General features: G+C 52.8%; 1 protein-coding gene and 1 non-coding gene across 3 annotated transcripts; both read right to left on the bottom strand.

Annotated features, from left to right (window-relative positions):
* Positions 1–4,393: 4,393 nt before the first annotated feature.
* TRNAP-UGG (transfer RNA proline (anticodon UGG)) lies at positions 4,394–4,465 on the bottom strand. The gene has a single exon. It is a non-coding gene; the product is annotated as a tRNA-Pro (tRNA).
* A 293-nt stretch (positions 4,466–4,758) lies between these two features.
* LOC118471933 (uncharacterized) lies at positions 4,759–7,222 on the bottom strand. 2 transcript variants are annotated; one of them, XM_035959967.1, is made up of 3 exons: positions 6,508–7,222; positions 5,488–5,782; positions 4,759–5,039 (listed from the first exon to the last, which is right to left on the bottom strand). In XM_035959967.1, exons 1-3 carry the CDS (start codon positions 7,018–7,020, stop codon positions 4,993–4,995), a joined length of 855 nt encoding a protein of 284 aa, XP_035815860.1. In that variant the 5' UTR covers positions 7,021–7,222; the 3' UTR covers positions 4,759–4,992. The 2 variants fall into 2 exon arrangements, with proteins under 2 accessions (XP_035815860.1, XP_035815859.1); XM_035959966.1 differs by lacking the exon at positions 4,759–5,039 and having other exon boundaries at positions 5,217–5,782; positions 6,508–7,201.
* Between the last annotated feature and the right edge of the window lie 18,087 nt (positions 7,223–25,309).

Raw genomic sequence — 25,309 nt, 5'->3', positions numbered from 1 at the left:
TAGTACAAATAGTGATATGCTCAATAGTAGATGTAGAGGGTTTGCAAGATTTTAGTTCTACAACCTTAGCATGCAATATTTCATTTTTACTTCTAAGGTCGGAAATAGTAGCATTGCAAACATCAAAATCTTTAGCCTTAGCAAGTAATTTTTCATTTTCATTCCTAAGGCTAGCCAGAGATATGTTCAATTCTTCAATCTTAGCAAGCAAATTATCATTATTATTTCTAAGATTGGGAATTGAAACATTACAAGCATTTGAATCAACCTTAGCTAACAAATTTGCATTTTCATTCCTAAGGTTGTCAATAGTTTCATGGCAAGAGCTTAGCTCACTAGAAAGTTTTTCACATTTTTCTACTTCTAGAGCGTAAGCATTTTTGACCTTAACATGCTTCTTATTTTCTTTAATAAGAAAGTCCTCTTGGGTGTCCAAGAGATCATCCTTTTCATGAACGGCACTAATCAATTCATTAAGTTTTTCTTTTTGTTGCATGTTGAGGTTGGCAAAAAGAGAGCGCAAATTATCTTCCTCATCACTAGCACTATCATTACTAGAGGATTCATATCTAGTGGAGGATTTAGATTTAACCTTCTTTTTGCCGTCCTTTGCCATGAGGCACTTGTGGCCGACGTTGGGGAAGAGGAGTCCCTTGGTGACGGCGATGTTGGCGGCGTCCTCGTCGTCAGAGGAGTCGCTAGAGCTTTCGTCGGAGTCCCACTCCCGACAAACATGGGCATCGCCGCCCCTCTTCTTGTAGTACCTCTTCTTTTCTCTCCTCTTGCCCTTCTTGTCGTTATCCCTGTCACTGTCACTTGATAATGGACATTTAGCTATAAAGTGACCGGGCTTACCACACTTGTAGCAAACCTTTTTGGAGCGGGACTTGTAGTCTTTCCCTCTCCTTTGCTTGAGGATTTGGCGGAAGCTCTTGATGACGAGTGCCATTTCCTCATTGTCGAGCTTGGAGGCGTCGATTGGTTGCCGACTTGGTGTGGACTCCTCCTTCTTTTCCTCCGTCGCCTTGAATGCGACGGGTTGAGCTTCGGATGTGGAGGGATCATCAAGCTCGTTGATCTTCCTCGAGCCTTCGATCATGCACTCAAAACTTACAAAATTCCCGATAACTTCCTCGGGGGTCATTTTAGTATATCTGGGATTACCACAAATTAATTGAACTTGAGTGGGGTTAAGAAAAATAAGAGATCTCAGAATAACCTTAACCACCTCGTGGTCATCCCACTTTTTGCTCCCGAGGTTGCGTACTTGGTTCACCAAAGTCTTGAGCCGGTTGTACATGTGTTGTGGCTCCTCCTCTTTGCGAAGCCGGAACCGACCGAGCTCCCCCTCGATCGTCTCTCGCTTGGTGATTTTGTGAGCTCATCTCCTTCGTGAGCCGTTTTGAGCACATCCCAAACTTCCTTGGCGCTCTTCAACCCTTGCACTTTGTTATACTCCTCTCTACTTAGAGAGGCGAGAAGTATTGTTGTCGCTTGAGAGTTGAAGTGCTTGATTTGGGCCACCTCATCCTCATCATAGTCTTTATCTCCTACGGATGGTACCTGTGCACCAAACTCAACAACATCCCATATACTTTTGTGGAGTGAGGTTAGATGGAATCGCATTAAATCACTCCACCTAGCATAATCTTCACCATCAAAAGTTGGTGGTTTGCCTAATGGGACGGAAAGTAAAGGTGCATGTTTAGAAATGCGAGGGTAGTGTAGAGGGATCTTACTATACTTCTTGCGCTCTTGGCGCTTAGAAGTAACAGATGCCGCGTCGGAGCCGGAGGTGGATGTTGATGAAGTGTCGGTCTCGTAATAGACCACTTTCCTCATCCTCTTGTGCTTGTCTCCACTCCGATGCGGCTTGTGAGAAGAGGATTTTTCCTTCTTCTCTTTGTTGTGAGAAGAAGATTTCTTCTCCTTCCCTTTGTTGGAGGAGCTCTTCTTCTTCTCCTTCCTCTTGGTGCGGGACTCTTCCGATGAAGTGTTCCTGTGGCTTGTAGTGGGCTTTTCGCCGGTCTCCATCTCCTTCTTGGCGTGATCTCCTGACATCACTTCGAGCGGTTAGGCTCTAATGAAGCACCGGGTTCTGATACCAATTGATAGTCGCCTAGAGGGGGGGTGAATAGGGCGAAACTGAAATTTACAAATATAAACACAACTACAAGCCGGGTTAGCGTTAGAAATATAAACGAGTCCGCAAGAGAGAGGGTGCAAAACAAATCTCAAGCAAAATGAAGAGTGAGACACGTGGATTTGTTTTACCGAGGTTCGGTTTTCGTAAACCTACTCCCCGTTGAGGAGGCCACAAAGGCCGGGTCTCTTTCAACCCTTCCCTCTCTCAAACGGTCCCTCGGACCGAGTGAGCTTCTCTTCTCAAATCAAAGCCGGGAACAAAACTTCCCCGCAAGGGCCACCACACAATTGGTGCCTCTTGCTTTGATTACAATGGAGTTTTGATCACAAGAACAAGGGAGAAAGAAAAGAAGCAATCCAAGCGCAAGAGCTCAAAAGAACACGACAAATCTCTTTCGCTAATCGCTAAAGCCTTTTGTGGAATTGGAGAGGATTTGATCTCTTTGGTGTGTCTAGAATTGAATGCCTAGCTCTTGTAAGTGGTTGAGAAGTGGAAAACTTGGATACAATGAATGGTGGGGTGGTTGGGGTATTTATAGCCCCAACCACCAAAAGTGGTCGTTGGGAGGCTGTCTGTTCGATGGCGCACCGGACAGTCCGGTGCACACCGGACATGTCCGGTGCCCCCGCCACGTCATCACTGCCGTTGGATTCTGACCGTTGGAGCTTCTGACTTGTGGGCCCGCCTGGATGTCCGGTGGCGCACCGGACATGCACTGTTCACTGTCCGGTGCGCCAGTATGGGCGCGCCTGACTCCTGCGCGCGCAGAGCGCGCATTAAATACGCCGCAGGTAGCCGTTGGCGCCGAATAGCCGTTGCTCCGGAGTTGCACCGGACAGTCCGGTGCACACCGGACATGTCCGGTGAATTATAGCGGACTAGCCGTTGGAGATTCCCGAAGCCGGCGAGTTCCTGAGGCTGCTCCTCCTTGGTGCACCGGACACTGTCCGGTGTACACCGGACAGTCCGGTGAATTATAGCGCGAGTGCCTCTGGAAATTCCCGAAGGTGGCGAGTTTGCGTTGGAGTCCTCTGGTGCACCGGACATGTCCGGTGGTGCATCGGACACTGTCCGGTGGCACACCGGACAGTCCGGTGCGCCAGACTAGAGGTGCCTTCGGTTGACCCTTTGCTCCTTTGTTGAATCCAAAACTTGATCTTTTTATTGGTTGAGTGTGAACCTTTTACACCTGTGTAATCTATACACTTGGGCAAACTAGTTAGTCCAATTATTTGTGTTGGGCAATTCAACCACCAAAATTATTTAGGAACTAGGTGTAAGCCTAATTCCCTTTCAGGGAGGAAGGATATTGGGGCTGCTTTACAGACGATAGGCCATCCAAAGCGCCTCAAGATAACGTAGAGCAGAAGCGAGGTGAAGAAGATTGAGATTGGAGAACTACAACTAGAGCTACGCTATATCTAACCTAAGACATGAAGATAAGTAATGTAAATAGATTGTTTTGATTGGATTATGTGTCCAAATCGGTCGTATCACTTCATGTTTATAGAAGAGGAGGCCTAAGGGGGGTGTTTGGTTTTTAGTGTGTAATTTTTAGTCCATCCATTTTATTCCATTTTAATCTCTAAATTAACAAATATGGAAACTAAAACTCTATTTTTGTTACCATATTTGGTAATTTAGGAACTAAAATGGAATAAAATGGAGAGACTAAAAATTAGTCCCTAGAAACCAAACACCCACTAAATCTTATCCTAAACAAAGTCCAACAAGATATCGGAAGAAACCGAGAAGATCTTGCAACAAACTAAGCCTCTCACCCGAACTGATCTAATCTTGGACGGTCCGAATTAACAAGCCAACCCAGACCCTCCGAGGACTAGATCATCTAGGATTAACCGTGGACCGTCTAACAGTATCAGCGCTGCGATATATGATGTTCAACTAGGCTAAAGACCTTTCGACCCAGCAAAAAAGATAAATCAATGCTTTCCCCAACCACTTTGTACTTGTCTCCACATCAGACAATAAAATCCGTACATACATCATGCTTACCAACTCTACCATCTCATCTCTGTATGATTTTGGCATGAACAGACCAGCAATTCGTGAGCTGAACAGAAACGAAGCTAAGGTCACGATCGGACTCCATGAGCATGTGGTGGTAAAAGTAGTCGTGCCAGTCGAGTAGAGGAAGGACGTTGGTGACGCGACATCCGCAGGCTAGGCGAACCGGCGCGGCGGTGGCAAAAAATATTTTACAAAGCGGCGGAAAAATAAAATAAGGGGGCGTTGCGAGAATCGAACTCGCAACCTCTCGCACCCAAAGCGAGAATCATACCACTAGACCAAACGCCCTGTTATGCGAATTTGTTGAGGTAATTATTTATAAATACAACTATAATAATGTACTGGAGAAAAATCGCAAGCCATGTTGCTGCGTGCTGTCTAAATAGGCTGTTTCGTGGTGCTGCGATTTACACAAGTCATGTGGAGGCCTTCAGCAATCAACAACACACAAGTGATGCAATTTTCATGTCACGGTTGAAATTGATAGGGGTATGTTATGCGCAAAGGTGAGCTTCAGATCGTTCCAGCGGATGTTTCCTTGCAAAGCCGTTCACCATAATTTCTACATAATGGTTTCAGAATTTTTTTTTAAGTTTCTGAAACTGAAATGTCATCTCAAACCGCATCCGGTCAGTGGATCGCATCAAATCTAACCACCATTACAGAAAAAAAATTGCTGAAACTATCTTAACAAAAGATAACAATCAATTCTCATGTCACTGTATATATCAGGGGCGTCGATGCTTAAAGGCTCACTGCTTCCCAAAGATGAATTGCAAAGTGCCAAAGTTTAACAGCTCTACTCCGGTACTCCTCTACGGTTCTGGCGCATCAAACTGTGGGTACTCTAACGCATCTAAACCTGAATTGGCAAGGGAACAAGAAAAAAGAATGACATAATTAGGGCTAGTCTGGGAACCATATTTTCTCGATGGATTTCTATTTTTCCAAGAGAAATTAGTTCATTTTTCCTTGGAAAAATAGAAATTCCATGGGAAAATGTAGTCCCAAACTAGCCCTTAGGGATGCTATAATAACAGCAATGGGACCTAATCAAGAGTACACATAATAGATAACAGTAGACAGTTAGCCCCACAAAGATTGACAAATATTGTCTGCTTATGTAAAAAACACTATTGGCTATCAAGCAGAACAACTGAATGTATCCGAACTAGGGTTCAGATTAACTAACCACCAAGTAGAGCATTACCTCAAGCACAACTGGAGTAAAGTGTAAAAAAAACAGAAAAAAAAAATCAAGAAGTGGATATCGCATGCAGCAACTACTGTGAAAGCTGCAGAGTTCTCACCTGGTGATCCGGCGGGCATCACGATGATGTCCAGGGGATCTGTGTTATGAGGCAGGTCTGTGATAAGCGGGATTAAGAGCGCATGCTTGCCGGCCCGCAGGCACAACGTGATGTTCTCGTCATCCTGACGGAGCGCCACCTCGGCCCTCAGGTTGGACACGGAGTAGTCGTCGAAGTTGAAATCAGGCCAATTGTCAAGAATAAACCCATCATCGTCCATCCGCACGTGCTGTATCATCCGGCCCGATGGATGCACCTTGGCCCGCCGCTTGAATAGGCCACGGCTTACATGAATCTGTTGCAATGGAACACTTGTGTTTAGTATGATCAAATCTGAATACACATTGTACTGAGAAAGAAAGGTTCAGAGACAAAATTCTTTACAGATTTCTCTGAAATATCAGGAAAAAAATATACCATTGTGAGACCAAGACCAGATCACTCAAACCCCTCTAGTACACATCATGACAAAGAACTCCAGCGTTTACTTCAGCTAAGACTACGCATACGAGTTTATGACATTCTACCATGATCAAATGCAGATTAACGCTTGCAGAGCAATTCGTAAAGCCACCACAATCTAGAACAGACAACAATTTCTCGATAAGTGGTAGAAAATTGGAAGGTAATTAATGTGATCAACAATTGCATCCTGAAGAACACCAAATGCAGAGGCTCGAGAATACAAGAAACCGTTACTAGAGCTTGCTAGGAGCGTGGGATACTGAATCAGACATATCGCAAAGATTGCAGGTTCAGTCATCAGGAAGAACTAGCAGGTTCAGTCATCTTTCGGAAGAAGTGAAGAGTTTTATTAAGTTCAGACTTCGGCAAGAATAAACGCAAAGATTGCGGTCAAGACAGGAGAGTCAGATTGGGCATATGTTGTTGAGAAAATCAACGCGAAGAAGAAACATCCATGCTTGGAAGGTGTGCAAGTTCCAACATCCAATCCAAGTAACCCCCGTTCACGGGATGACGAACACGAGGAGTTGAAAGGAGAAAGGATGGCGAACTCACCGTAGGTTGTTGAGGTGGAGGCGGAAGGGGTAGCGGCTCCGGGCTCACTGGGATTTCCTCGACCCTCCACTGCATCATCGTGGTCAGGCTGGCGTTCCTGGTATCGATGGTGACGACGTTGTTCCAGTAGCGATGCCTGCCGTTGGCGCGGAGCCAGCGCTGGTGGTTGTGCAAGCGGACGTAGTTCTGGTGGGCATCCACCCTAAAGGCCGTCCACAAGAAGGGAGCCTCCGCGCGCGGCGAGTTGTAGTCGCGCTGGACGGCGCGGACGCCGCGGTGGCCGGGCGGCGCGTCCTTGTCCGAGACAGCGAGGTACCGGCCGTAGGCGACGATCTGGAGGATTAAGAAGTCCCCTTCGCTGGGCCAACGCTCCGGTTTCCACACCGCGTTCACAGAGGGTGCGGCGCCGAGCGGGCGCAGGGAGACCCCGCTCGCGTCCACGTCGGCGTGGACGTACTTGTCCCGCGCTCGGCTCCGCAGCCGCACGAAGCCCCCGTGAGGAAAGAGCTCCATCGTCGTGGCGTCCGCCGCGTGGTGGTGGACTGGTGTTGTGGTGGCGCGGCGGCGACGGCAGACAGCCGGCGGGTTGTTGCTTGGAGGGCGAGGGGCGAGAGCGGAGCAGAGCAGGTGTTCCTTCCTTGCAATGCAATGGGACGGTTGCAAGCCGAGGCGAGGCGGGTTATTTCAAGGTAGGCGATGGAATCTGGACTCGCATGCGTAGGTCGGTTGCGCTCGTGTGTTCTTTGAATGACGTGGGGTGGGGGGTGGGTGGGTGGGGGGGTGGGGGGGGGGGGGGGGGGGGGGCAGGCATTGCTGGGCCCGGATTCGAGGCGGCCAGCAAGAGCTCCTCCTACCTAGGTGAAAAGGGGACAGATACGACCGGATACAGGGTCGTCCCGTATCCTACCTTAATGTATTTTTCGTATCCTACCCTAATGTATTTCTCCCGGATACATTATTGGATATGGGTAGTTAAGATTCGGAATGGATATCCGGACGGGTAAGAAACGGATAACAGATACTACTTGGGTAGGTATCGGATAATTGTCGGGTAGTTCGTCCGATGATATTAATTGTTCAACCATCCATAAGTTAAGCAATACATAATCATGTATATGATTGATCAAATATAAGATATGAAACCGATAAAATTGACATCATGCAGTTCAAAGTTACTTATCACAAGGACATTGTAGAATCAACACAGCAATATTTAAAATTCATAAAATATTATAGTTTCACTAAAAAATGCAAATAAGTTACAAAAACTAATAAACATTTTATACGAAGATAACTCAAGTCCTCCAATGAAAATGATAAAATAAAGTACTGATTATGTTGAAACTTGGATACTTAGAGTGTGTAAGGAAAATGGACCCCGTGCCATTTGGTTAATTGGGTTTTGGTGTTTGATGATCAACACAATCCATGAACTAATAAGTTTTCTAGTTGTCGGGTACCGTAATTAGGGGTACCCCAACAATCCTAAACGCGGCTGAAATACATCTTCAGAACAAACCATACACGGCTGATAAAGCACGGTTCAAATTAGGGCCACGTCTACCAAGGGACGCGACCTCATCCGAGCCCAGCCTCGGCCTCGGGCGGGAACAGTAGTCCCGGGCAGATTCACGCCTCGCCCGAGGGTCTCCTCAGGCGATGAGCGCACCCTCGGCTCGCTTGAAGCCTAGCTTGGGCAGACTTTGCAGTGTAGCAACCTTGGCCAAATCGCCTTGCCAGCCGACCGTATCGCATGCGCATTTAATGCGGGAATCGTCTGACACCTTATCCTGACACGCGTGCCTCAGTCAGCAAGGTCGAAGTGACCGCAGTCACTTCGCCCCTTTACTGACCGATCTGACAGGAAAACAGCAATGTTCGCCTCGCTCCGGCAACTGTGCCAACCACCAGGATATAACTGAGTCACGATCTCCCACGAGTCTGGCCTTGGGCGCAACAGGGAGCTCTGCCTCGCCCGACCTCAAGCCTCGGCCTCGGAAGAAGATCTCCGCCTCGCCCGACCTCAGGCCTCGGCCTCAGCCTCGACCTCGGAAGAAGATCTCCGCCTCGCCCGACCCCAGGCCTCGGCCTCAGCCTCGGCCTCGGGAGGAGTCACCACCTCGCCCGAGCCTAGCCTCGACCTCAGGAGAAGTCTCCGTCTCGCCCGACCTAGGCCTCGGACCGACTACGCTACAGGGGATACATCATTACCCTACTCCTAGCTAGCTGCCTCAGGCTACGAAGGAACAAGACTGGTGTCCCATCCAAGGTCACTCCGGTAACAGGTAATGATGGTTCCCCGCGTGCGACCATGACGTCGGTTGCTCTCAAACCCCCTACGGAAGCAAGACAACGTCAGCAGGATCCACGCCGCGCCGACAGCTGTGCTTGTACAGGGCTCAAGGAACTTCTCCGACGGCCACGTTAGCTCATGTACAGGGCTCAAGGCGCTTCTCCGTCAGCCACGATAGCACATAGCTACACCCCTTGTACAGCTGGGCATCTCTTTGTATCTATAAAAGGGATGTCCAGGGCCTTCCTAAGGCACGTCGTGAGCACACGACGACGACGTGGTGGAACACACAACACACCACGCGAGACGCTTGTAACCCCTACTACAAGCACCCCGGTGCGAGATAACGCAAGCCACATTTCCCTCTTGTGTTCCATCTTGCATCAACCCATCTGGGCAGGGACACGCAACAACAAATTCACTGGTTGGCTGAAGGACCTCGCGGGTCCGAAACGCCGACAGTTGGCACGCCAGGTAGGGGAGCGCTGGGTGTTAACGAACACTTTCCCGTTGAGTTCCAGATGGGTAGCCTCCTGCAGCCTCTTCAGCCGGGGACGCTGCTCCGCTTCGGGAGTCTCGAGTTCATGTCCCTTGACGGCAGTTACGACATGGTACTCCTCCCCCCGCAGCGCGACAACAACGGTCGTCAGCTCGCCCGGCAGTGGCGAACTCGACGACGACTTCCCACCGTGGCAGAAGAGGAACACCCGGGTTTGCCCCGCCACCCTCTTCGTCGGAGGAGGAGGAGACGGGGCAACCGTGGCCATGCAGGAGGCGGCACCTCGTTGGCTGTCGGGCCAGAGCGAGTCGACGACGCCGGCACCCCTGCGGGGGGCCATGTCGGGTGTTGTCCTCGCACCTGAGACAACAACGGGTGTCGCTTCCCCGCATCGCGCCAACCCTGAGCGGACTGATGACGCCAGCACCCTCGCAAAGGACTTGCTGGGCGTCAGCCTCGTACCTGAGATAACGGTGCAGTCCATCCCCGATGCGACTTCGCCACCGTCCGTCGACCAAGAGGTACCGTCTGTTTTCCACCCTGTCCCTTTTAGATTCAGCCTCGATCCACCAAGCGACCCCGCTTCGGTGAGCGCTTTCGCAAGGGCATGCCCTGACCTTCCAGGGTACCATATGTGGTCATCTTGGGACCGACTGACGGCCGTCTCAACCTCCGGACTCGCGGGTTCCGAGGAAGATGACGACTCCGAATTTGGTTGGGATTTCTCTGGACTCAGTGATCCTAGTGCCATGCGAGACTTCATGTCCGCATGTGACTACTGCCTCTCTGGCTGCTCTAACGATGGCCTCAGCCTCGGCGACGAGGGTTGCGACCCCAGTCACGAGTGTTTCCACATTGATCAGGGGGATCACGGCGGAGACAACCACCTCGGCATGCCGGAAGATGACAACACCCCTGTGCCTGCGTCTTGCGTTGACATCCCGCGAGAGCTAGCTGTGGTCCCAGTCTCTGCGGGGGGTCAGGACACACAACTCGAGCAATTCCGCGAGATGCAGGCCAGGTTCGACGAAGAAGAAGGGCGGCTTGTGCAGCTCCGACAAAACATCAAGCAGGAGTGGGCAGGCCGAACACTTGCTGGAGGAGCGCCTCATCGGGCCCAAGACGTCCAGCGCCGAATCGTTGACGATGCCAGGGCAAGGCTGCCCCCGGCCTTCAGCGGGGTCGGCCAGAATCTAGTTGCAGCAACGATGCTGCTTCGAACGATGCCGGAGCCATCCACTACCGAGGGGCGGCGCATCCAGGGCGAGCTCAAGGATCTCCTGGAAGATGTCGCAGTCCGACGAGCTGAGAGCTCTGCCTCCCGAAGGCAAGGATGCCCCTCGGAGCATCGTGCGATGCCCTCCTGACGCGTACGGGAGGCCTCGGTCCGCACCGAGCGCACACGGGACGAGACGCCCGCGGCCCCGGATCGCCTCGGCAACGAGCCACACCGCCGCGACCGTCGAGCCCGCCTCGAAGAGAAGGTGCGCTGAGGCTACCACCCCAGGCGCGGAGGACGCTACGACAGTGAGGAGGATCGGAGCCCCTCGCCCGAACCGCCAGGTCCGCGAGCCTTCAGCCGGGCCATACGACGGGCGCCGTTCCCGGCTCGGTTCCGAGCCCCGACTACCATCACCAAGTACTCAGGGGAGACAAGGCCGGAGTTGTGGCTTGCGGACTACTAGCTGGCATGCCAGCTGGGAGGGACGGACGACGACAACCTCATCATCCGCAACCTCCCTCTCTTCCTTTCCGATGCTGCCCGGGCATGGCTGGAGCATCTGCCTCCTGCGCAGATCTCTGACTGGGACGACCTGGTCAAGGCCTTCGCGGGAAACTTCCAAGGTACGTACGTGCGCCCTAGGAACTCATGGGATCTCCGAAGCTGTCGCTAGCAGCTAGGGGAATCCCTGCGAGAGTACATCCGGTGGTTTTTGTAGCAGCGCATCGAGCTGCCCAACATCACCGACTCGGACGTCATCAGAGCATTCCTCACTGGCACCACGTGCCGGGACCTGGTGAGCAAATTGGGGTGCAAGACTCCCACCAAGGCGAGCGAATTGATGGACATCGCCACCAAGTTTGCCTCTGGTCAGGAGGCGGTCGAAGCCATCTTCCAGAAGGACAAGCAGCCTCAAGGAAGACAGAAGGAAGACGCCCCCGAGGCATCCGTCCAGCATGGCTCGAAAAAGAAGGCCAAGAAGAAGGCGCAAGCAAAGCGCGACGCCGTTGACGCGGATCTCGTCGCCGCTGCTGAGCACAGGAATCCTCGGAAGCCTCCCGGAGGAGTCAACACGTTTGACAAGATGCTCAAGGAGTCGTGCCCCTATCACAGGAGTCCCGTCAAGCACACCTTTGAGGAGTGCGACATGCTCCGGCGCTACTTCATCAAGGCGGGACCCTCGGTAGAAGGTGGCAAGGACCAAGGCAACAACAAGAAGGGGGGCGACAAGGATGAGGAGTTCCTGGAGGTCCGCGACTGCTTCATGATCTACGGCGGACAGGTGGCGAACGCCTCGGCTCGGCACCACAAGCAAGAGCGTCGGGAGGTCTGCTCGGTGAAGGTAGCGGCGCCAGTCTACCTAGACTGGTCCGACAAGCCCATCACCTTCGACCAAGGCGACCACCCCGACTATGTGCCGAGCCCAGGAAGGTACCCGCTCGTCGTCGACCCCGTCATCGGCAATGCTAGGCTCACCAAGGTCCTCATGGACGGAGGCAGCAGCCTCAGCATCATCTACGCCGAGACCCTCTCGCTCTTAGGGATAGATTTGTCCATGATCCGGGCCGATGCAGCACCCTTTCACGAGATCGTCCCTGGTAAGCGCGTCCTGCCCCTGGGGCAACTTGATTTGCCTATCTGCTTCGGAACTCCCTCCATCTTCCGCAGGGAAACCCTAACGTTCGAGGTGGTCGGGTTCCGAGGAACCTATCACGCGGTGCCGGGGACACCGTGCTACGCCAAGTTCATGGCCGTCCCCAACTACACGTACCTCAAGCTCAAGATGTCGGGCCCCAAGGGAATCATCACCATCGGATCCACGTACCGCCACGCTTACGAGTGCGACGTGGAATGCGTGGAGTATGCCGAGGTCATCACCGAGTCCGAGGCCCTCATCGCCGACCTGGATTGCCTCTCCAAGGAGGTGCCTGACGCGAAGCGCCACGCCAGCAACTTCGAACCGGCCGAGGCGGTTAAGACCGTCGTCCTCGACCCCAGCAACGACGCCTGCAAGCAAGTCAGGATCGGCTCCGAGCTCGACCCCAAATAGGACAGTGCTCGTCGACTTTCTCCGCACAAATGCCAAAATTTTTGCGTGGAGTCCCTCGGATATGCCAGGCATACCGAGGGAGGTCGCCGAGCACTCGCTGGATATCCGAGCCGATGCCCGACCCGTGAAGCAGCACCTGCGCCGCTTTGATGAAGAGAAGCGCAGGGCCATAGGCGAGGAGGTCCACAAGCTGATGGCTGCAGAGTTCATCAAAGAGGTATTCCATCCCGAATGGTTAGCTAACCCTATGCTTGTGAAGAAAAAAGGTGGGAAATGGAGGATGTGCGTAGACTACACTGGTCTAAACAAAGCATGTCCGAAGGTTCCCTACCCTCTGCCTCGCATCGATCAAATTGTGGACTCCACTGCTGGGTGCGAAACCCTGTCATTCCTTGACGCCTATTCAGGTTATCACCAAATCAAGATGAAAGAATCCGACCAGCTCGCGACTTCTTTTATCACACCTTTTGGCATATATTGTTATACTACTATGCCATTTGGCTTGGGGAATGCAGGTGCCACCTACCAAAGGTGCATGAACCACGTGTTCGGAGAACACATCGGCAAAACGGTCGAGGCTTACGTTGATGACATCGTTGTCAAGACCAGGAAAGCCTCTGACCTCCTCTCCGACCTCGAAGTGACTTTCGGGTGCCTATGCGCAAAAGGCGTAAAACTCAATCCTGAGAAGTGTGTCTTCGGAGTCCCCCGAGGCATGCTCCTGGGGTTCATCGTCTCCGAAAGAGGCATCGAGGCCAACCTGGAGAAAATCGCAGCCATCACCAACATGGGACCCATCAAGGATTTGAAAGGAGTACAAAGGGTCATGGGATGCCTTGCGGCTCTGAGCCGCTTCATCTCGCGCCTCGGCGAGAAAGGATTACCCTTGTACCGCCTCTTAAGGAAGGCCGAGCGCTTCACTTGGACCCCCGAGGCTGAGGAAGCCCTCGGAAACTTAAAGGCGCTCCTTACAAACGCGCCCATCTTGGTGCCCCCCGCTGCGGGAGAAGCCCTCTTGATCTACGTAGCCGCAACCACTCAGGTGGTCAGCGCCGCGATCGTAGTCGAGAGATGAGAAGAGGGGCATGCACTGCTCGTCCAGAGGCCGGTCTACTTCATCAGTGAGGTGCTATCTGAGACCAAGATCCGCTACCCACAAATCCAGAAGCTACTGTACGCAGTAATTCTGACGCGGCGAAAGTTGCGACACTACTTCGAGTCTCATCCGGTGACTGTGGTGTCATCCTTCCCCCTGGGAGAGATCATCCAGTGCCGAGAGGCCTCGGGTAGAATAGCAAAATGGGCAGTGGAACTCATGGGCGAAACAATTTCATTTGCCCCTCGGAAGGCCATAAAATCCCAAGTCTTGGCGGACTTCGTGGCTGAATGGGTCGGCACCCAATTGCCGACAGCTCCAATCCAGGCCGAACTTTGGACCATGTACTTCGATGGGTTGCTGATGAAAACAGGAGCAGGCACTGGCTTGCTCTTCATCTCACCCCTCGGGAAACATGTGCGCTACGTGCTGCGCCTCCATTTTCTAGCATCAAACAACGTGGCCGAATACGAGGCTTTGGTTAACGGGTTGCGCATCACCGTCGAGCTAGGGGTTCGGCGCCTCGACGCTCGGGGCGACTCGCAGCTTGTCATTGACCAAGTCATGAAGAACTCCCACTGCCGCGATCAAAAAATGGTGGCCTACTACGACGAAGTTCGGCGCTTGGAGGATAAGTTCCACAAGCTGGAACTCAACCGTATTGCTCGACGGTACAACGAGACCGCGGATGAGCTGGCTAAAATAGCCTCGGGGCGAACGACAGTTCCCCCGGACGTCTTCTCCATAGACATATATCAACCATCCGTGAAACTCGATGATGCGCCCAAGCCCGATGAGACCTCGGCCCAGCCCGAGGTACCCTTGGCCGCCGAGGGTGAGGCCTTGCGCATCGAGGGAGAGCGGAATGGGGTTGCACCAAACCAAAACTGGCAGACCCCGTACCTGCAATATCTCCTCCGAGGAGAGCTACCCCTCGACAAGACAGAAGCTCAGCGACTGGCTCGGTGCGCCAAGTCGTTCGTTTTACTGGGTGATGAAAAAGAGTTGTACCACCGCAACCCCTCAGGCATTCTCCAACGATGCATATCCATCGCCCAAGGACAAGAGCTGTTACAAGAAATACACTCATGGGCTTGCGGTCACCATGCAACACCTCGGACCCTCGTCGGAAACGCTTTCCGACAAGGTTTCTACTGGCCGACCGCAGTGGCCGACGCCACTAGGATTGTACGCTCCTGCAGAGGGTGTCAATTCTACGAGAGACAGACGCACCTGCCCGCTCAGACCCTGCAAACAATACCCATCACTTGGCCATTTGCCGTATGGGGTCTGGACCTCGTCGGTCCCTTGCAGAAGGCACCCGGGGGCTTCAAGCACCTGCTGGTCGCCATCGACAAGTTCTCCAAGTGGATCGAGGTCCGACCCTTAACCAGCATCGGGTCCGAGCAGGCGGTGGCGTTCTTCACAAACATTATCCTTCGCTTTGGGGTCCCAAACTCCATCATCACCGACAATGGCACGCAGTTCACTGGGAAGAGGTTCCTGGACTTCTGCGAAGACCACCACATCCATGTGGACTGGGCCTCCGTAGCTCACCCCATGACAAATGGGCAGGTGGAGCGCGCCAACGGTATGATTTTGCAGGGACTAAAGCCGAGGATCTACAACGACCTCAACAAGTTTGGCAAGCGGTGGATAAAGGAACTACCCTCGGTGGTTTGGAGTCTGAGGACGACACCGAGACGAGCCACGGGTTTCTCGCCGTTCTTTCTAGTCTATGGGGCTGAGGCCATCCTACCCACGGACTTAGAATACGGTTCCCCGAGGACAAAGGCTTACGACGACCAAAGCAACTAGATCAACCGAGAAGACTCGTTGGACCAGCTGGAAGAGGCTCGGGACGTGGCCTTACTACACTTGGCGCGGTATCAACAGTCCCTGCGACGCTACCACGCCCGAAGGGTTCGGCCCCGAGGCTTCCAAGTGGGAGACTTGGTACTTCGGCTGCGACAAGACGCCCGAGGGCGCCACAAGCTTACTCCTCTCTGGGAAGGCCCTTCATCATTGCCAAGATTTTGAAGCCCGGAACATACAAGCTGGCCAACGATCAAGGCGAGGTCTATAGCAACGCTTGGAACATCCAACAGCTATGTCGCTTTTACCCTTAAAATGTTTCAAGTCGTTCATGCACCTCGCTTTCTTTACATAAATAAAGTCTAACCATCAAGGAAGGATCAGCCTTGCCTCGGCAAAGCCTGACCCTCCCTCAGGGGCTAGAAGGGGGGAACCCCCTCTGCGTCAAAATTTTCCTCGGAAAGGTCTTTCGCCAGAACGTCTTTCGCGCTTTTCGACTGCTTCGATAACAGAATCCTAAAGACGAGCGAGAGAGACCTTGAACGACAAGGCCGATCGAGCCAAGGGACTCGTACACCTCCGGGATACGGATACCTCACTCATCACCTTCTGCGAAAAGTAACTCATGCTCGGATAAGCGATTCTGCTACCGAACAAGTCCTAATGCTCGAAAACTTTTCTGCCAGAACGACTTTCATGCCGTTTTCGACTACGTCGATAACAGAATCCTAAAAACAACGAGGGACCACGTAAGCGGCAAGGCCGGCCGAGCCAAGGGACTCCTACGCCTCCAGGATACAGATACCTCACTCATCACCTTCCGCGTAAAGTGACTCACGCTTGGACAAGGGATTCTGCTACGAAACAAGTCTTAACGCTCGAAACGAGAGGAAACAAAACGCAGCTTTATAATCCAGCGTTAAAATGTTTAGGCCTCAGCAGCCGCAAAAAACATATGCATACTTCAAAGCAAACTGTTCTTGCAGGCTCAGACATCGGCAGGGGGAGGAGCAGCACGGTCGGCGTCGTTTCCACCCTCGGCAGAATCTGGCCCGGCCCCAGGCGGCAACACGGGCAGAAGGACCTCCACCTCGAAGGAGGAAGCCAGCGCCGCACTTGGACCGTCGACAGCCGCGTCAAGCCTCTGGACCTCGGCTAAGGCAGCCTCCTCATCGTCGGGTAAGCAGTACCCCTCGCTAACCCACTCCAGATCCACATCGTAGTGGGAAGCAAGCACGACGAAGGCCTGCCTAACGCCATGGTGCAGCACCCCGTGGAGTCTGTTGCGCACATGGCCGCCCAAGGCTCGCAGATGACTCTGGGGGAGCTACCCGAGGGGACGCCGTCGAGGCCAAAGGCCTGGCAGAAAGCCGAGATAGCCTCGGACATGGCCACACGCTCGACCTCCTTCTGCTCAGCCGCCTCGGCAAGCGCCTTGCAGTTCTTGACGGACTCATCAAGAGCCGTCTCAAACCCTGCAGATGGTAGGACAACTTTCTTCAGACGCAAGGTGAAGAATGGAGACAAAAACAAAGTCACAGAGCGGGCAAAACATACCTCTGGCCCGGTCATGCTGCTGTGAGGCCATGCCTCGGGCAGACCGGGCAGACCCGACGACCACGGCCAGACCCTCCGCAAGGGTCCCGGCCCGAGCGGTCGTCTCGGGTCTAGAAAGGAGGAAGCCCCCTCTGCGTCGAAACTTTCCTCGGAAAAGTTTTTCGCCAAAATGACTTTCGAGCCTTTCGACTGCGTCAATAATGGAATCCTAAAAACGACAGGAGACCACGTAATCGGCAAGGCTGACCGAGCCGAGGGACTCCTACGCCTCCGGGATACGGATACCTCACTCATCACCTTCCACGAAAAGTGACTCACGCTCGAAAAAGGGATTCTGCTACCGAACAAGTCAGAATGCTCGAAATAAGAGGAAAGAAACACGGCTTTATACCCAAATGTTCAGGCCTCAGCAGCCACAAAGAACAAACACACGTACTTGGGATAACAATGGTACCTAGACTTAGACGTCGGCAGCACCCTCGGCGGTTGTCCCGACCTACGACAAATGTCTTAGTACTTAAAGCTATTACATCTCGCCCTCAAGAGGGTACCATTACAAACAGGACTCCGGGTCCATTCCCGCAGGAATGAACAACCTCCACACCAGAAGGCCTGCGGGATAACAAGCTCCGGGTGGCTCGCCAGCGACCACTGCACCAGCAGCGCGGCAACGACCTCCGTCCCGGGCGGCTAGACAGCAGCAGCGATGGCCTCAGGGCAAATGCTACTGCTGAAAGGCCCTCGTCCACGTCCCCTCATGGGGGACGAGAACCAGCCATTGAAGCCAAAGAGCCGGGGGCCCGGAGCACAGGTGGCACTGACGGTCTCGTCGGTGGAGGTAACCGCTTCGGCAGAGGAAGCCTCATCTACGGCGACCACCACCTCAGCACCGACGACAGCGGCCACCTGCCCACCAGCACCGCACCAGCGAGAGGCGGTCGCCCCAAAGCGATAGGAGGTGGCACCGGAAGCAGCGCCAGAGCCGCTCAGGCCGGGGAGCTAGACACGCGGCAGCTGCCAGCGCCAGGGACGGCGGACGCTCTTCTCCCCCAATCACTGAGGGAAGGAGCGGGCCACCGGCCCACGCAGAGGCAGGACCCAACTCAGTGCACCCTCCTCCCCAGCACGGATGATGAACATCCTTGAAGCTGAGGGTAGGGGGGAGGCCATGGCCCGGCTCGCTCTTCCCCACCATAAGGCCTACGGTCATCATCCTAGGTGACCGCCAGCGGGGGACTGCAGCCGGGCTGCCTGATGAAAATCCTTGAAGCCAAGTGATGACTGAAGAGCGCCAACCCCCACGGGGTCGCGCTCCTCAAACAACAGCAAAAAGAAGGCAACGCAGGTGCACCCCATCTGAGGGCTCGGAAGGTGGAAGGGCACGATGAATGCGAAGAGTGTGAAGGCATGGCTACTGCCCAGGGGATCGACCCCTTTTTAAAGGGGGATCTCCCCACTCGCACCCCCAAGCGTCACGGGCAAAGTCTCCACCGACGCGCTCCAGGGTTTTCACCCCCCAACGCGGGGCTAGGTCCCACACGTCATGCGAGTTGACCCGAAACAGAAGACGCCAAACCGCCATGCGCGAGGCATGTAACTGCCCCGCGGTTATAAGCATTCCCCCATCCTCGCCGAAACCAGTGGACGAAAGGGTGGACCGCCATGCGAGAGACATGCAACCGCACCACGGTTGTGCACCCTTTCGGCTTCGTCGCATCCGGCGGTCCAGCATGGAGGCCTGGGCCCACATGTCATGTAACCGGCGCAACGGTTACTGCGTGCAAGGAAACCGCACCGCCACTCGCGCCAATGCTGCGTCTACTCGACTGCAGAACCAGTGCCTCCACTCAAGGCAGCCCTGCGCGTGACCCAACAGTGCCAGTTGAGTGCAATGATCATGGGTCAATCAGCCGCGGGGATAGGCGCGACGATCGATATGGCCAAAAGTGGACCGGCAGTAATTGCAGCAACAGACGAGCAGAAGCAGCGGTCCAATCACCTACAGGCTCGCATCCTCTCCCGAAACGGTAGGGGAGCCCTCTCCCGTGGAGTAAAGACGACGCGCCCGTGCTCCGTTCCTCGAATGGCTCGCGCACGCGCAACAGACGCCCCGCGAATCGCCTGTCCCGTCGCATTAACTCCTTGGCAGGCCAAGCGACACCTCCGGTAGGAGAAGCGGGTGCCGTTTCGCCTCCGTCATAATGACCACGTCAAAAAAGGTGCGCCACCTTATTTAAATTCATGTCCTTTTTCTTTCCCTCTCTCCCTCTCTTGCCACAGGGACCGGGAAAGGGGGTATTTCGAAAAAGGACCCTTCCCAGCGAAGGAAACGGGCCTCGAGCCCTCCTACTGATCAGGGGTTTGAAGGTTGCACCCTCCGGGGTTCGGCAACCGCCCCAGAGCACTCGGGCTCCGAGCCCATTACTGATCAGGGGTTCGAAGGCTGGCCCCTCGGAAGGGTTCGACAGCCGCCCCAGAGCACGCAGAGTCAGGGATGACCCTGGGTACATCCGTTACATGGCCGAGGCTCGGGCTACGCTCCCGAGGTACCCTAGGACATTTCCGAGACCAGCAGGAACGATTTGTAACGGAATCCCACCGGAGGGAGGCATCGAGCCCTCGGACCCTATCGAATGGGTCCAGGTCCGGCAAATCACCTGCAGGTACTTTTGGAGCGCGCCTCTGGGCCACTAGCCGACCCTTATCAAATGGGGCTCGGGCGTCCACTCAGATCACCCGCTAGCAACTCATTGGAAACACCATGTTCGGCGCCCTCCAAGGGCAACATGGTGCTTTCCCCCCTTCCTCCTTGCAGAAAGGCGACGAAGGGGCGTACAATAAAAGTCGATACAGTCCTTGATCGTCCTCTCGCTCCGTGCAGAGGCTCGGGGGCTGCTCTCGCACTAGGCTACAGCCGAACCGTTGACCACGTCAACAAACCAGCGTGAAAACTCGGAGCCTGACCGTGCACCCGGGCTACGGCCAGGCCGCATGAGAAAACAACAAGGCCAAACAAGGCATCGCAAAAAGAATTAAGACCTCAGAGGAGTCAAACCACTCCTCCAAGGCCTCGAGGGCTACACCCGGCAGGTGCGCTCGCGCGCACCCACTGTAACAAAATATAACCGAGAAGGGCCAGTCCCCTTGCAAAAATTCGGCAGAACCTCCAAGCGAGTGCCCGCACTCCCTTTGAGGCTCGAGGGCTACTGTTGGGTACCGTAATTAGGGGTACCCCCAACACTCCTAAACGCGGCTGGAAAACATCTTCAGAACAAACCATACACGGCTGATAAAGCACGGTTCAAATCAGGGCCACGTCTACCAAGGGACGCGACCTCATCCGAGCCCAGCCTCGGCCTCGGGTGGGAACAGTAGTCCCGGGCAGATTCACACCTCGCCCAAGGGTCCCCTCAGGCGATGAGCGCACCCTCGGCTCACCTAAACCCTAGCTTGGGCAGACTTTGCCGTGCAACAACCTTGGCCAAATCGCCTTGCCAGCCGACCATATCGCATGCACATTTAATGCGAGGATCGCCTGACACCTTATCCTGACACGCGTGCCTCAGTCGGCAAGGTCGAAGTGACCGCAGTCAGTTCGCCCCTTTACTAACCGATCTGACAGGAAAACAGCGCTGTTCGGCCCGCTCCGGCAACTATGCCAACCACCAGGATATAACTGAGTCACGATCTCCCACGAGTCTAGCCTCGGGCGCAACAGGGAGCTCCGCCTCGCCCGACCTCAGGCCTCGGCCTCAGCCTCGGCCTTGGAAGAAGATCTCTGCCTCGCCCGACCTCAGGCCCCGGCCTCAGCCTTGGCCTCAGAAGAAGATCTTCGTCTCGCCCAACCCCAGGCCTTGGCCTCAGCCTCGGACTCGGTAGGAGTCACCACCTCGCCCGAGCCCAGCCTCGACCTCAGGAGAAGTCTCCGTCTCGCCCGACCTGGGCCTCGGACCGACTACGCTACAGCGGATACATCATTACCCTACTCCTAGCTAGCTGCCTTAGGCTACGAAGGAACAAGACCGGTGTCCCATCCAAGGTCACTCCGGTAACAGGTAATGATGGTTCCCCGCGTGTGCCCATGACGTCGGTTGCTCTCAAACCCCCTACGGAAGCAAGACAACGTCAGCAGGATCCACGCCGCGCCGACAGCTGTGCTTCTACAGGGCTCAAGGAACTTCTCCGACGACCACGTTAGCTCGTGTACAGGGCTCAAGGCGCTTCTCCGCCAGCCACGATAGCACATAGCTACACCCCTTGTACAACTGGGCATCTCCTTGTATCTATAAAAGGGGATGTCTGGGGCCTTCCTAAGGCACGTCGCGAGCACATGACGACGACGTGGTGGAACACACAACACATCACGCGAGACGCTTGTAACCCCTACTACGAGCACCCCGGTGTGAGATAACGCAAGCCACATTTCCCTCTTGTGTTCCATCTTGCATCAACCCATCTGGGCAAGGACACGCAACAACAAATTCACTGGTTGGCTAACGGACCTCGCGGGTCCAAAACACCGACACTAGTGTTTGTGTTTGTAGTTCGCAGGATGCAAGATTAACTTGGACTAAGGAATTGAGAAAGCAACACCTCAAAAGAAGACATTAAAAAGATCCAAGAAAAGTCCAAGTGTGCTGCTTACGGACTGTCTGTGCGTGGAGCACCGGACTGTCCGGTGGCACACCGGACTGTCCGATGCCCAGACGCCGGACTCTCCGGTGCACCAGGGAACCGCAGCCCAATGGCTAGTTCCAGGTGGCACCCGGAGAGAAGACCATCGGACTGTCCGGTTTGAGGACCGGACTGTCCGGTGTGGAAAGCCTGCGGCGCCAATGGTCACCTGCTCTGACAGGGCAACGGCTAGGCGCACCGGACATGCTACAGTGCGCTGTCCGTTGCACCATCGAACTATCCGGTGTGCCGCAGAGAAGCAGCAGCTTTTCTCCAACGGCTCTATTTGTGTTGGGGGCTATAAATACACCCCAACCGGCCATTTCCAAGTGTGGGAGCCCAAGAGACATACCAAGGCATATAGTAGACATTACCAAGTGCTCTTACACCCAAGTGCTTAATAGAATCACTCGGTGATTAGCGTAGGTGCTTTGCGAAGTGCTTAGGTTAGTTAGACCGCTTTAGCGCTTGCTCTAGGTGAACCCTAGTTAGTTGAGTGAGTTTTGTAAAACCACACAACCCCTTGGCTCTTGCGCGAGCCGTTGTAATTGTACCGAGTGGGGCGAGAGTCTTGCGAGACCGTGACAACCGTGTTTGTGTCATGGCCGCCACCATGTACCGGAGGGAACGAGGCCCGCGGCGTTTCGGCCCGAAGCTCGATAGTGGAGACGGCGGGGAGCGTCTGAGAGGAGCCGGAAGCGGAGCACCACTTGCGCGTGGAGAAGGCTCATGGCTCTCAACAGAGTTACTCGACCGAGGTGCTTGGTCCTCGCGTGGGCTTCCCTTTGCGTAGGGGCACCAACGAGGATTAGTCGGGACCTTGCGCGGTTCCGGATACCTCGGTAAAAATACCAGCGTCATCCACGAGAGTTTGCATCTCTACTTTGCTCTTTAAGTTTCCGCATTTATATTAAGCATTTAAGTTTCAATCTTGTAGTCATACTTATTTAGTGTAGATTGAAACTTAGCCATTGTGGTAGAGATAGCAACACTTAGACAAAACCTAGTTTGCACATTCTTGTTTGACTATTTGCATAGGTTTTGCTCTAGGGATTTATTTGTGGCCTAGTTTAGCGAAAGTTTTAGAAGTCCTAATTCACCCCCCTCTTAGGCGTCACCCGTTTCCTACAAGTGGTATCAGAGCCTGGTTTGGCTCATTTGAAACGTTTTAGCTTCACCGCTAAAAGAGCCAACACTTTTTAGAGGAAGGGATGGATACCCATAGGCCACCACACTTCGACGGCACTAACTTCCCATATTATAGTGCTAGAATGGCTTGTTACCTAGAGGCTGTTGATCTCGGTGTTTGGAGAGTCACTCGTGACGGGATGAAACCCCTCAAGAATCCCGAGAAACCCACCACGAGTGAGGAAAAAGAAATTCATTTAAATGCTAGAGCCAAAGATTGCTTGTATGAATCTCTTAGCATGGATATTTTTAATCAAGTATTTACATTGAAAACTGCTAATGAGATTTGGCTAAAATTGCATGAGCTCCATGACGACACATCAGATGTCCGTGAGCAAAAACATTGCCTAGTCTTAAATGAGTATAATTCTTTTGCTATGAAAGATGATGAGCTTGTTAGAGACATGTATTCTCGTTTGAATCTAATTATCAATGAGCTCAATTCTATTGGCATTAATAAGCTAGGTGATGCGGACATTGTGAGGAAGATTATCTCCCTGCTACCACAACGAAGATATGGGAGCATCATCACTATCCTTCACAACATGGAGGACTTGGGTAACATGACCCCGACCATTGTGATTGGAAAAATCGCGACCTTTGAGATTTCGCGAAAAATGTGTTGGGGAGAGGAGCCAACCTCCTCAAGGCCATATGCTTTTGCATGTGATGAAAGGAAGGGCAAAAAGAAGGCTCCCACTCCAAGTTCCTCAAGTGAAGAAGAGGAAGAGGAAGAAAGTGATGATGATGAAGATAATCAACCATGCACATCATCCTCCGAGGACGAAAAAACAATCCAACACGTCGGAAAGGTAATGGGGATGATTCGCAAGATTAATCTAATGTGTGTACCTCTGCAGGTAGAGTATATTCTCTTTAACATTGACAGGAAAAAGCAAAGAAAGAGAGGATGCTTCGCATGCGGGGAAAAGGGCCACTTCAGGGACAGTTGTCCAACTATGGCCGAACCCAAAAAGGGGAGGAACAAAGGCAAGGCGCTAACAAGTGTCAAAACTTGGGATGATTCTTCAAGCAAAGATGAACCACCAAGGACGCGCAGCCACCGGTCCTCATCACGCTCATCACGGTCATCACACAAATGCCTTATGGCAAGAGGTAAAATGAGCATTCCATCCTCTAGTAATGATAGTAGTAGTGATGATGATGGTGTGGGAAAGCCCTCCGTAGATAAACTTGCGGAAGCCGTTAAATTTTTCCAGGATGTTTGCACTAAGCAAAAAGCTCAACTTAAAACTTTGAAAAATAAGTTGATTAGCTCCCAAAATGATTATAAAGGTTTCCTAAGAAAATTTGAAACTTTTGCAAACTTAAACTGTGAGCTGTCAACTAAAATTGAGCAATTAGAGTCTAGTGCTACATCCACAGCTACCGATGATAGCCTTATTAAAAAGAATGAAAAATTTAAGGCTAAGTTAGCTAGCTCTCAAGAAGCTATTGAAAATTTGCTAGAGAAAATGGAAATTCTTAGCATACACAACAATGAGCTAACTACTAAGCTAGAAAACATTGGTAGCACCCCAGGAGCATCTCTAGTTGAAATTCCTAAAATTATTAAAAAGGATCCTTCTACTTCTTGCGTTGATTTAATTGATGATTCTAACTCCTGCAACCAAGTTCTTATTGAGAATATTGTTGTAGAAACATGTTTAGACGAGGTTGCAAAGGAAAATGAGCAATTAAGGCAAGAAGTGGCTCGCCTTGGCAAGGCTTTGTATGACAAGAAAGGCAAAGCCAAACAAATCCGACCTCCACAGGATAACACCACTGCGGGAGTGAACAAGCCTATGGAGGAAGAAACTGCAATTTGTAGGCTATGCCACAAGGAAGGCCACAAGTCTTTCCAATGCAAGGCGATGACCGGGGATAAACAAAGGCAAAAGCTCAAGCAAAAGCCATCAAGCAAAGTCTCCAACACCTACATCAAAAAGGTGGACAAAAAGGCTGCTACACCATATTTGATCAAAAAGAAAAAGAATGGAAAGGTGATAGCAAATAAGGCCAACAAGCAAGCCAACAAAGGAAAGGGGGCCAAACTGAAAGCACCTAGAGGGGGGGGATGAATAGGTGATCCTGTAGAAACTTAAAACTTAAAGCCACAAAACTTGATTAAGTGTTAGCACAATGAAATCAAGTGGCTAAGGACCAAGCTCTTGTAAAACACAATAGTCACAATGAGAACAAGCACAAGAGACACGATGGTTTATCCCGTGGTTCGGTCAAGTACAACACTTGCCTACTCCACGTTGTGGCGTCCCAATGGACAAGGGTTGCACTCAACCCCTTTCAAGTGATCCAAAGATCCACTTGAATACCACGATGTTTTTCTTTCCTTCACTATATCCCGTTTGCGAGGAATCTCCACAACTTGGAGCCTCTCGCCCTTACAA

Source organism: Zea mays, chromosome 6 (assembly GCF_902167145.1).
Source record: "Zea mays cultivar B73 chromosome 6, Zm-B73-REFERENCE-NAM-5.0, whole genome shotgun sequence".
In the NCBI taxonomy this organism is placed as follows: Eukaryota; Viridiplantae; Streptophyta; class Magnoliopsida; order Poales; family Poaceae; genus Zea; species Zea mays.
This window is presented reverse-complemented; position numbering and strand designations above follow the sequence as displayed.

Bases quoted from the DNA above. Each gene is read 5' to 3' on its own strand.
- LOC118471933 (XM_035959966.1), bottom strand. From the start codon at position 7,020: ATGGAGCTCTTTCCTCACGGGGGCTTCGTGCGGCTGCGGAGCCGAGCG. The intron at 5,783-6,507 runs GTGAGTTCGCCA...CCATTGCAACAG, and splicing joins CTCCACCTCAACAACCTACG to ATTCATGTAAGCCGTGGCCT.